Source organism: Blennius ocellaris (genome assembly GCF_963422515.1).
Source record: "Blennius ocellaris genome assembly, chromosome: 6".
Lineage (NCBI taxonomy): Eukaryota > Metazoa > Chordata > Actinopteri > Blenniiformes > Blenniidae > Blennius > Blennius ocellaris.
The window spans coordinates 8114484-8127757 of record NC_137655.1 but is presented as its reverse complement, the minus strand read 5'-3'; the positions used below and the strand labels follow the sequence as shown (position 1 = coordinate 8127757).

Below are 13274 nucleotides of genomic sequence, written 5' to 3'. Positions count from 1 at the left end.
ACATGTTTTGTGATTCCATTTCAGTGTGATTTGCTGTAAAGTGACAAAAATGCCTTTTTTGGTCATAAACATTGCAGACTGTTGGGACGTGATCTGTTGAAAATCTTCCGAAAACCTTTTATATTTACCTTTTGTTATTTTCTATCTTGTGTCTACATTCTGCTCAGTCATTAATTTTCTGTCATAATGTGACAGCACCAAAATAAAGCATTAGACCATTTTCTAAATGATGATTTCAAACAAGCCATGGATACCAGGTTGAATTCTAAAATCTATTTTTAGAACAAAACTTCAAACTCAAAACTTTTGTGATCAATATTCAGCAACCAACGAATTAAGTAAAAGCTGCAATAAAAAATAAAAATTGCTCCTAAAATATAAACTCTTCCAAAGAAGAGTATTTGGAATTAAATAGAAGGAGAAAAATAAGCATCACAATAGAAACCTTAGTAAAAAATATTGTTGGTAAATCAAAAAATAAAGTAAGAACACATTATTTTTTAAAACATCAATATATTGTGTTCTTTATTTGTCCTATGTGATCACTGGATAAAAACGGACAAATTTACAACATTCAGTATTTTCCCTCCATTTTTTTCCAATTAATTTTGCGTACCTCACAGTCTGTAGTTGTAAACACTATTGCCTCATTGTGGGAAGTTTCATGGTCACTGGCCTGATGAAGACTTATAAGAATTGTAAAGTTATACATTTCTTGGGTAATCGCCATAAAAAAAATGTGAGTATAGTCATTTTTGTACAGGTGTGTTTTGGTAAGATCAAATTTGAAAAGACGTGCACCCCTTTTAACCTCCACAACTTCAACAGCTCAGCTCGAAACATTCTTAAAGTATCACATTGTTGTTACTGGAATGAAAATATTCCTCCTCCATCTTTGCAAGGCTTCCATTCCAGCTTTCCCACCCACACAATTCTTTAACAATAATGTTTTCCTGGTTTAGTATTTCAAATAGGAAGAAGTTGCCCTCTTTCCTGGAAAGGAGGAGGGAGAAAAAAAACCCTCCCATTTCATTGCAAAACATTTTTTTACTTCTTTATTTTTTTTAAGTGAAATGTCATCACCCATTGAGTGACCATGACAGCATTTACTGATGATCCATCACACAGTCTGAGGAAACAACATGTGAGGTCAAGCAATCTTCTCTGCTTTGAAAAATTCCAGATGAGAGTTTCTGTTCTCGCTAAACTGGGGAGCAGAGCGTCGATGTGGCAGTTTACAATTATCATCACTCTGCTTTCACGGCACAAAGGGGAGACCTCCACACAGCAAGCATCTGATGAAAGCAAACACTGAGTCGCTTCTTTGTAACACACAGCATGGAGAGGCTGTGCTGAGCAGGAGAAGTGTAGGACATTAATTCAGCAGGTCAGTGCATATCAACATCTTTGTGTTGTGATAAAAGAAGGAACTGGGATGGTTCCTGTTGTATTTTTAATCAATGCTGTGCAACTAACTTGAAATAAGTAGTCCAATTACCAATTTTATGCATCACTGTGAAAGATTATATGTAATTATAGGAGATTTTTGATTGGTGCACCATTAAAATGCTGAACTTTATCGATGACTCATTAATGCAGCAGACCAAAATTATAGATTGTCGACTTAAGGAGTGAATTTGTCATCAGTGCTCACAGCTCACAGCAGTGCTCACAGCTCAGGTCATATATCACGGCAATTTCTGAACTTAACGCATTTCTGAACACTGAAAAAATCTGATTGTGCACGACAAGTCCAGAGAGTCAGTGCATTTAATTTCACTGTAACATGCAAAAAAAAACCTATCATGAGTTGTGGCCAAATCTTTCTACTGAACACATGAAAGGAATTAAAACAGATTTGTTGTAACTTAAAAAAATTTTTTTTTTTAAACCTATTCGATGGTTGAATTCCAACTATTTCATTGATCATGAGCGCTCCGTCAACAATTGGAAGTACTTCAAAAGTTACTCTTCCATCTTGTTTTTAGGGACTTGTACAACAGAATAAACATGTACAACAGATGTTTTAATAATTATTACACAATTGTTTTATTTATTTATTTTACAATTGGGAATTTTTTTTAATATTATTATTATTATTATTATTAATAATAATAATAATAATAATAATAATAATAATAATAATAATAATAATAATTATTATTATTATTATTATTATTATTATTATTATTATTATTATTATTATGATAATAATGAAAAAAGCCATTGGGAAAATTATTCAGAATAATGAGCTAAAATTGTAAAACAACACACAATGTATTTTTTTTTTCAGTTTCCAATCGAGTGTCTGTTGTTCCTCCAACCGGTGATGAAGTCATTCCACACACAGTTGAGCAGAAAGCACAGTCTCCATTGTGTTGAGTCTCAGCCTGGGATGTTGGATTGTGTGAGTCAGATCTTGTAATGTATGCTTGGAGGGAGCAGAGGAGGTGGAGGTGTCTGCCTGGTGTACAAAACAGACTCTGAAAGACTGATAGCGTGATGAAGCTGATGTGTACCAACGTTGTCAAATGAGAAGGTGACCTGGTATCTGCAGCCAAGAGCAAGTCAGCTGTGACCTGAACCAAATGTGTTTCAAGACTGTTGGCAGGTTGGAAGCCAAACCAAAGTGTTTTAATCAATTTGTTGGTTCAGGCAGCTAAGCAGCGAAGCTACATTGTTGAGAACTTTGAACAAAAACTGCAATTTTGTAAAGGCTCTTGTTGGTGAGTATTTCTAGGTCTGGGGTGGACTTCTTAAGAAGAAGTCTGATGCTGGCTGCTTTCAGCGGGGTAGAACACAACCAGTGTGAAGGAATTGGTTTATTATTGAGGTGATTAGGGGACCAATGGTCGCAGTAGTTCTAGTAGCAGTTTAGTTTTTAGTCGATTGTGCGTCCTTCGGTGAAAATGAGGCGACCTTCTCACGTTCAAGATGGGTGTGTTTGTGAACAGTCAGCACTGAGGCTTTATAGTAGCATTCAAGAGCACAAGCAGTTGTTTTCATTGGCTTCAACCTCATGTTTTGCCATTATCCAAAGATGGAGAAATTGAAATGGAGTCTAATAGCCTTTTTTTTTTTTTTTTTTTTTTTAAATGATGCCCATGGTATGGAAGCTTAAGTTAAACACTCCGAGGTCTTTTACCTCCCAGGTCAGATCAGTGATGACCAGATCAAGAATATGTTCCCTGATTTTGAATTGCAACATCAACATGCTGCCTCAGATTGTCCCAGTTGTTTGAAAGGTGAATAGTTGCTCTGAGATGCCAATTGTTGAGTTTCTGGCTGTTGTGGACTAGAGAGGGTCGGAGCACTGCAGGAGCCACTAGCCAAGGGCAATGTACAGCCCCTCAGCTGAGTTGAAGATGTTGGTCGCAGTCAGTGGCAAGAGATGTGAGCAGGAGACATGGTGAGTGGCAACTGCAGAAGGCCCATAACTTCACATTTTCAGACTGTATCCTGCTGTGTGTTTTGCGCACTTGTGCAACAAGCAGAGGGGCCAGTAAAAACCATTCATGATCCTGCAAATCATGTTGATTAGCGTTAACGCAGTGTCACTTGGTTTAACAGTCTATACCTGCTTCTTTTCTGCACCAAAATCAATGCTGCTCCAAATACTGCTCCCTCTGTGTGTCAGGAGATCCAAGGATTTCCAAATCATGGTTATTTTCGTGTTGTTGTTTGGCTTTTGCCACTCAGATAAATATTCAATCTGGACCGTAGTTATGAAAAACACAAGTATTGCAGAGTCTCTGTCTTTTGCCTTGATAATGTGGCCTTACAGTTAAACTGTATCATCATGTCACACCACTGCAATTACTGTAAGCTGTTTTTGTGTGAAAAAGAAAATCCAAATACTTTGATAATGTTACATTTTTTAAAATTGTATTCAAACTGAAACTGACACTGTGGGAAGCATGTGTTTTGGTAACTGTACATGCATCGTGTACATAATTACAACCTGAATAGGTACCCTTCATCCACCAGTGTTGTACCTGATGCAAGTGTTGTCTGAGTCAGGTGTTCATACATGAGCAAGTCATCAAACTTTTACAGACATTAATCAGCTTGACCTGAAAACATTTCACGAGACAATGAGCACATGTGTTTTCTTCCCATGTGACTCATACCCCACACTGACAGTCTCTGGGGTTTCAGATACGAAACAGACCCCTCGTTGATAAGAGGTGGTGAGGAGCAAGCAGCATGCAGAATTGATACCCAACGCGTCTGATGCTTACATCCTGTTGAAATGGACGGTCACCCTGGAGACAGGGTGTAGGTATATTAGCAGGTGGGAGCAGAGGGGATGTGTATTTGACCTGCTTGGCCCTATTTGTGTGGATGATGTCACTGCATAGAGGGGTGGAGATATGTCTTTCTTCCCGGAGGATAACACGTTTTTTATTCAGTGCCCATGAAGGGAAGATGTCTGGAATTGTTTCTGCATAGAAATTGTCCATATCTCCAAAGGAAATTTGAAATAATTTTGAAGAGATGCTTCCCCAGTAAGAGCCTGTTGTCCCAAATCAAGGAATTAAAAATCAAAACAAAAAATCTGGAACTCATGACTGCCCAGCAGTTTGAGCCTGACGATGTACCCTCAAGCTATCAAACATAAATAAAGTGCTTTTTTAGACACACTGGGAAATTGTGCAAGAATTACATCACTATGAAGTCAGGGGGAGGTCATAATGTCAGGGCTTGACTTCAAACTTTGCAACTGAAAACTTTCATTTTCAGAATATTTGATGTATCTTTGAATGATGGCTAAAGAAAAAAGCTAGGATGGCAATTCTTTTAAAAATAATATGCTGTCCCTTAAAGTCTTTTTGCAATCTATGTCCTTTATGGGTTGTATCTTATATTTAAAGCAGAACACACTCATCTGTAATGAGACTAATACTGCCCAGTGAACAAACAAATGAGTGATCGTGACTGTAAGTAGAAAAAAAATTATTGACTGGCGCCCTCCAGAGGTCATTTAGCAACATTGACAAAAAAAAAAATTTCACATTCTTTCCATGTTAAACTTGTCAGAAGACACTTTCTTCACTATGTTTTTAGTTTTAAAGAGCATATAAACAGCAATGGCAATGCTGAGAACACCCACGAGGACAAAAGCAAAGAGAATATAAAGTGCCACTTCAGCATCTTCAGCCAAAAGCTCCAGACCCAAAAATTCCACTTTTCTCATGGTGGCGGGGGGAATGATGGTAACTGTAGCAAGAGGGAGACAATATGAGGGGGGGGGGGGGGGGGGGGGGGGGTTGCCCATGTGAATAAATCTGCCAATTAAGTCTTGATTCAGACAAACCACTGCACATAAAGTGTTACTTGCTGAATGTTTCACCATTTATATGGTTTTGGAATATGAGAACATCATACCTTCAGGGTTCATACACTCATGGGGTCCAAGGGCTGGATCTGGAAAGCCGTTGCACTTGATGATGGTGGTATAGTGAGATGCCGATTCTTTCGGGATTCGTGGAAGGTTGGGATCGGAGCGGTTCACGTAGAAGAGTCCAAAACGCTCATCGTAGCCAGCGGCCCACTCAAAGTTGTCCATTAATGACCAGGCGGTGTAGCCGCTCACATTAGCTCCATCCACAAGACGGGCTGAAAAAACCCCAACATTGGTACAGTTTTCCAAAATGCTTCAAAAAGATTTTAAAATGTGACCAATTATAAGCTCATAAATATGTGATACTATACAAAATATATTAGACAATAAAGCTCTATTAGTTGTGTCTACTCCTTGTTTCCTGTGCACTCTGGTACCTTTCAAAGCTTGATTGATGTAGTTCTCATAGTAGTATTTTCTGTGAGCGTCATTTAAGTCCACCTCTCCTCGTTCCGAAACCCCATTCTCAGTCACGTAGATGGGTGGGTTTCTGTAATTGTCCTTTATGAATTTGAGGAGTTTTCGGAATCCGAACGGTGAGATCTTCAGCCAGGTAGAGCCAGTTTCAATCCACGTACGGTCAGAGATGACAGCAACTGACCTGCGTAATTCAGCAGAGATGAGTTGAGTATCAATAATTGAGTGACTTTCTTTTCCATGAACTTTTGTGCTCGAAAGCAAGCAATTGTGCTAATTTGTGAGGGTAAATGATCTTTGTTTACAATGACTTCTAAAGTGAGTGTCTCAATGTCTGGTTTTGACTTCAACTTACTTATCGCCTTCATAATTCTGCTGCCCTATGTCCATAGTGATGTGGAATGCAAGAACTGATGTGTAATGGTTCAAGCCAAAGTAATCATAAGTTCCATTGATCCGCTTGACTTCCTCGGGGGTAAACTCTGGAAGCCTGCAAAAGAAGAAAATAGGAGATTTCAAACTTGGTCCGAGACTTCCCGCACGCATGGCATTCAGTCCATTGTTAAGTTTGAACAAGATGATGGTAGAGTTAGAGTATCAGTAAGACAAAAGAGGGATATAATTGATTAACAACATGTGCTGGAGATGAAGATTATTCTTCATATGAAGCCAATGTCAAAGCTGTGGATGTTATGGTATCAATCTTTTTTTGTTTTTTTACCGTGATTCTGACAATCCTGCAGCGAGGCTTCTTTCCCGAACAATTGTTTTCATCACCTCAGGATAATCACCATTAAAGATGGGATGGGCAAACCAGCCAAGGAAAAACTGTGGAACCAATCATACATCAAAAGGAGGTAAAACCAGTACGATATGGCAAACACAATTTTTGTGTCGACATTTGTGTACCTGCATGTAACGATCGGCTGCAACATAATCCTCGTGCTTGTATTTGTTTCTTGGCTCCGCCCAGTCCGAATTGACGGTGATGGAGATGAGTCCATTTTGCGTTGCACGATACCTATCATTATATAGATGCCAAGCCTCAGCATGAGACTTGATCAGGTTGTGAGCTGCAATGTACTGCTTGTTTACAATGCCTGTAACAATGAAAACAAGAGTGTTTATCAATATCCTTTATGTAAACAATAATATGTTTAGTGTGCTAAATGGGAAGTGGGTAATTTGTACTTTACTCCACATGCTGACATATTTAAGATAGAAAAATGTGACAAATATTTCAAATTGTTCAAAGTGGAGTCCATTTGACACAGAAGAACTAATTACCCGGAGCAAAACTCCCATATCCATATCCAAGGTTGGCCACAATGTATGGCTCATTGTGAGTGATCCAGAACTTCACTCTGTCTCCGAGTCGACTGAATAAAACATCAGCATAATCTCTGAATCGCTGGACAATGGTTTCATTTTCCCAGCCTCCCACTTTCTGCAGTTCCAATGGAAGATCCCAGTGGTACAAAGTAACCTGAAAAATAAAGGATACAGTGCGAATGGCTTTTACAGTTGGAAGTGTGATACAGTAGTTAATAGCAAGCTTTGTTTTAATACTAAGTAAGCAAAAAATGATCCTGGGTTGCATCAGAAGCATCATTAGCATTCACCCTGGCAATATCTGAACATGAGTACATAAAACTTGGATAGTTTTTTTATTATTCTTATTTTAACTGAGGATGCATGTCCTACTTTGCTTTTATTGGCCTGATTTTATAACACTATTGGCACTTGATCATTCCTGAGTCTAGGAATTCATGATTGAGGAAGAAATTGCACGGTGACAAACAAAACTTTAGTATTTCTTGACCAAAATATCATAGAAGGAGATGGTGCAATGAATTAACTGTCATGATCTTAGTTTTTTCCAATATAACCTAGGTTGCAACTGTGTTCATACACTGTTCATGGAGACAGTGCCATGACGTACCTGTGGTTGAATGTTCTCTGCAAGCAAGGCATCGATTAATCTGCTGTAGTAGTCCAGTCCAGCTTCACTGACATAGCTGTTAGTGCCATCAGGCAGCACCCTAGGCCAGGAGATAGAAAATCGATAGCTGGACACTTTCAGACTCTTGAGCACTTCCACATCTTCATCAATCTTGTTAAAGCTGTCACAGGCAAGATCGCCAGTGTCACTGTTGCCCACTTTGTCAGGAGTGTGAGCATACACATCCCAGATGCTCAGTCCTTTTCCATGGGTTCTCCAGCTTCCTTCAATCTAAAATCAAAAGAAGTCAAAACTATGCACACAAGATGACAATTCAGTTCCACTCAAATGATGCTTCTTTACCACTGCAGTATAAAACATTGTCTGTCGCTGTTGAGAATTATGTGAGATGTTGACCTACCTGATAAGCAGAGCTGGCAGTGCTCCAGCGAAAACTTGCTGGAAAGTGAGCATAAAGAAACTTCTCTTCTTCTGGAATTGGGAAGCCATTGTCCTTTATGATCTGGGAGTAATAGTGTGCTGAGCGCTTTGGTGTCCTTGGTAGGTTCGGGTTTTTGTAATCAACATAGTATATACCAAGCCATTGTTTGTATCCTCGGAGCCACTCAAAGGAATCCATGAGAGATGTAGCCATGAATCCTTTCACATTCACTCCATCCACATTCTGAGCTATATGATGAGTGACAGGATGGATATAACTATTAACTTATAAAAATGTCACTTACATTGTCAAGCATAGCCTATTTATTATAAGTAATCTTGCATAGTATGGTAACTGATACAAAAGTCACAAAAAGTGTTAATAAATGGTTGCAAATGTAACAAATAGAATTATCACTACGTTGTTAAAGTCTTAAAAAAACCAACAACAACAAAACTGATGTGCACACTCACCTTTTAAAGCCTCATCGATGTAAGTTTGGAAGTAAAAATTTCTGTCCGTGTCATCAAATATGGTCATAATATCTGAAGCCACTCCAGTCTCAGTAATGTAAACCTCTGGATTCCCATACTCCTCCTTGACCCAGTTGAGAAGTCTTCTCAAGCCGTGAGACACAGCTCGCTGATTGTCTATCGGTGTGGTTGGTTCATCAATTATTTCTTTCAGTGCAAAATCCCAGTCATTCTCAAGGGATTGGGGCGTATTCGGACTTATTACATGGTTTGCTGTTTTTGTAGTGTAATAATTTGCACAAAACATGTCAGCAGTTCCCTGGATGAAGTTCTTTTCGTCGACACTGAAGGAGGGTAGTCTTGATGCTGAAAGAGCTTGGATTTCACTTTTGTTTCCAACTTGCCACTTCATTGCATCAGGATAGTCACCATTCTTAAAAATGGGGTGGGCAAACCAACCCAATTGGAATTGCATTGCACGGTCAGCAGCAAGTATTTCACGAGGAATATTCACATCAAGAGGCTCAACCCAATCAGCATTTAGGGCAATGGAGACTTTACCACCTTGGGAAGTGCGATACTTGTCATCGTATGTATGGTAAGCTGTAGCGTGAGCTTTAATCAGGTTGTGTGCAACCTGGTATGGTGCTGTTCCTGGATTCTTAATGTTTGGAGGAAATTCTCCAAGTCCATATCCTGACCAAGCAATTGTGTAGGGCTGCTGGAAAGTTATCCAAACTTTGACTCTGTCACCAAAAGTGGCAAAACAGAAGTCACAATAGTCATTAAAAATGCTAATCATTTCAGTGTTTTCCCAGCCACCAATAGTTTGCAAAGCTTCAGGGAGGTCATAATGATAAAGTGTTACTGTTGGGGAGATATTAGCTGCTACAAGGCTGTTAATGAGCCTGTTGTAGTAGTCAACCCCGTTCTGGTTCAGGGAGGTACGCTTCCCATCAGGAAAGATCCTGGACCAGGATATAGAAAATCTGTATGAATTTACCCTCAGACCTCGCAGCATGTAAAGATCTTCATCAACTCTGTTGTAACTGTCACAGGCTACATTTCCAGTGGCATTAAAAGGAATGTTACCTGGTTTTTGAGTGAAAGTATCCCAGATACTGGGCCCTTTCCCATCAGCATTCCAGCCACCTTCAATCTGGTATGCTGAGGTTGAAACACCCCAGCTGAAGTCTTTTGGGAAAGTACCATAGTGATAGACCTTTCTTTCCAAAATACTTTGACCTGAGAATCTTCTCCAAACATCATTGGCAGTGGATGGGACAGTGGAGGGAGGCAATGGCCCTATCTTCCTTAACTGCAGGTGTTGCACTTGTGAACTATGGAATTCAGTGTTTTGTGGGGCAAAGCCATTTTTCTCAATGACCTGTGAGTAAAAATAGGCCGACTGTTTTGGGGTTCTGGGTCTGTCAGCCAGATCAAAGTCTACATAGTGCAGACCAAAACGTTCACTGTAGCCTTGTGGACCTTCAAAGCCATCCAAAAGCGACTGCACAGTAAATCTTTGCACATTTATTTTGTCCAAATTTATGGCTGTTGGAAAGAATGCACATATTTAGCCACAATACTGTGTTTATAGATGTTTGAAATGTATGAAAGAATTTGTTATTCTCCACATACCTTTCAATGCCTCATTGATGTAACTCTTCAAGTACTCCACTCTGCTCTTATCATTGATGATGTCCCCAGTGTCATCTGTTGGCATCCCATTCCCAGTGATATAGATTGGTACTTTGATACTATTTAAGTACTCTTTGGAAATGTAGTTGAGAAGCCTTCTAAGGCCCCATGGTACAGAGTAGATCCAGTCAGAAGCTGTAGATTTCCATGAGGGATCCACATTTGCTTTGAAGTTACCCACCCCCTCAGGACCTGGGGTGCAGCCACCGTTCGTGTGGTTGATTAACCGGGAGGTGTAATGGTTTAGTCCAAAAAAGTCAGCAGTTCCAGTGATTCTCTTCATCTCTTCAGCAGTGAAAACTGGGAGTCTTGCAGGCTCGGAGGATGGACACTCTGTTCTTTTCTGTTCAATCTGAGTTTTCAGAGTTGATGGATAGTCTCCGTTTACAAATATGGGATGTGCAAACCAGCCCAGCATAAACTGGAGGTAGCGCTGTGCAGCAGCAACATCTTCAGGTTTGGAGGGATCTGTTGGTTCCGCCCAGTCAGAGTTTAATGCAATGCCCACTTGACCACCTTGTGTTTTCCTGTAGTTGTCATTGTAGACATGCCAGGCTTCAGCGTGGGACTTGAGCATATTGTGAGTGACCTGAAAACAGCAATAATTGATGAGTTGAATGCACCACAGCACCAGTGAAACAATCAAATGTTCATTGTGAGTATTATCATTACCTGGTAGGAGGAAACGACATAGTCCTTGCCACCAGGAGCATGTTCACCAGTTCCATACCCAGCATGGCTCACCACCCACGGACTACTGAATGTGTTCCAGGTCTTGACCCGGTCTCCAAATTTGGAAAAACAAAAATCTGCATACTCTTTGAAGGCCTGTATAATGGAAGCCTTGTTCCACCCACCTTGGTCCTGGAGCTTCTGGGGCAGATCCCAGTGGTAGAGAGTGACAATAGGTTTGATGTCTGATTCAATAAGAGCATTGATGAGGCTGTTATAGTAAAGAACACCATCCTCTGATTGACTCTCTTTGTAGCCTGAAGGGAAAATGCGAGCCCAGGAGATAGAAAACTGGAAGGAGTTGACTTGGAGACTTCGCAGCAGGAAGACATCATAATCCACCTTACAGTAACTGTCACATGCAAGGTCAGCAGTCTGATTCTCAAAAGCTTGACCTTCATGTCCAAAGCGGTCCCAAATTGTCTCACCCTTCCCTCCCTCTAACCACCCTCCTTCAACCTTAAAGGACTCAGAGGAGGTGGCCCACTGGAAACCATTAGGGAACGATTCATTCAGAAAGGAGTCTCGTGTCGATAAGGTCATGCTGGAGAATTTGTTCAAAGTTTTGCAGTAGGACCCAGAACAGGAAGACGGTTGTTGATGAACATCATTTCTGATCTCTCTCGTAAGCCTTTGAATGATTATCATGAAAAGAAAACATATTACAAAATTAGATGGAGATACTTCAGAATGAAGCCAACAAAGATTCTTAAATTTGTAATTGATTGTGAGATGTGACTGAGAAAAAAATGCCAAAATACTGTATTATACTGTCTGGTTTACTACAAACGTTCCAAAATCGTTGTTCAGTCAAAACTGTATCTCATGCTCTGAAGGTCTCTTTAAGTTCACATACAAATACACTTGCAATTTGTTTTTTTCCACTTTTGGTAAAACACGGTCCTTAACTCTTTTCCAGTGTTATTTGTGAGCCAAACAGCCACAATATCTAAAATAGTTTGTAAGCTCACACGAAAGCAATTTTTCTAGGTTCCTCACGCCGTACAATACCTTTTTTGGGAGGAGTCAGCTGCAAAAGTGTCCAACAACTGGTTTTCAGATGTTTTCCAGCTCAGGCTCTTCTCCTGTTCATTGGTCATTGGGCCTGAAAGAAACACGGCCTGCTGTGCATCGCTATGCTCCAGGCACATGCAGCTGCTTAAAGCAGCTATCAGACACACCAAGAGGTGAGCTTTCTCCAATAAATACATGTTTTCTTGTTGTGAATGAATGAACCCAAGCATTCATTCACTCCTTATATAGGAGTCCTGTTTACGATCTTGAACTTTCAGTCAGACCACAGTTTCATAACTGTCAGGGTCACACTATTGGGAGGATTTATGATGTGAGTTTCTGATATAACAGAGGTTCAATCGTCAAATGTCTGTATAGAAGTGAAATAAGAGGATGTTTGGTTCACGTAACCTAACAATGAATTACCAAATAAAGACTTCATAATTTGTTTGGTCATTCAATAATGATTTATTAATTGTTTAAACCGTTTACCATTGAAAATCTGGAGTTTGTTTCAAGTGATTAGGGAATATTTTAATATTACACATTAATAACTAGAAAACTGATATTATTTTTTTATTATTAAAAAAAATGTTTAGTGCATTTTTGCATTGTTTTTTGTGTTTATTGATCAGGGAAACCTTTGATTGATACATAAAACCATTGCTTAATATTTCGAAATAAAAAATTGCCATGTTATAATCTCAGAGCTAATTATGATTAAGAACTCACATGTTGAGCGAGAGATGGTTGTTGTGATAACGTGCCGTCCGTGACTCATTGATCATCATTACTAAGCAAAAACGATGATTAATAAAGTTACACAACACACAATAAACTACTGTGGTAAAATAGCCATATCTGTGACGGAAATATTCCAGGCTTTATGCATCTAGATTTTAAAATGTTATCAGTATAAAGAACATGAAGTTAGTAGTAATTGTCACTTGGTATGCTTGAAATTGCCCAGTCTGAAACATGATAGTCAAATCTGCTGTATAATCATTGACTCATTACAACACATGCAGAGTAATCAGAGACCATAAAAATGATGTTACTTTTCCATACTGAATACAGCTTCTTAAATATATAATGACAGTATATTATATAAAAACAAATTTGAGAGTATGGACAGTTTATTTAGTTTTT

At 39.3% G+C, this 13274-nt stretch overlaps 1 protein-coding gene across 1 annotated transcript; it reads right to left on the bottom strand.

Moving 5' to 3' along the window:
• Positions 1-5011: 5011 nt before the first annotated feature.
• LOC308131413 (lactase/phlorizin hydrolase-like) lies at positions 5012-12211 on the bottom strand (the record flags this gene model as incomplete). Its single annotated transcript, XM_080498141.1, has 13 exons — positions 5012-5220; positions 5389-5619; positions 5782-6005; positions 6177-6311; positions 6543-6649; positions 6731-6921; positions 7109-7307; positions 7764-8054; positions 8185-8453; positions 8679-10232; positions 10320-10968; positions 11052-11742; positions 12123-12211. 13 exons carry the CDS (start codon positions 12209-12211, stop codon positions 5012-5014), a joined length of 4839 nt encoding a protein of 1612 aa, XP_080354267.1.
• Positions 12212-13274: the final 1063 nt, after the last annotated feature.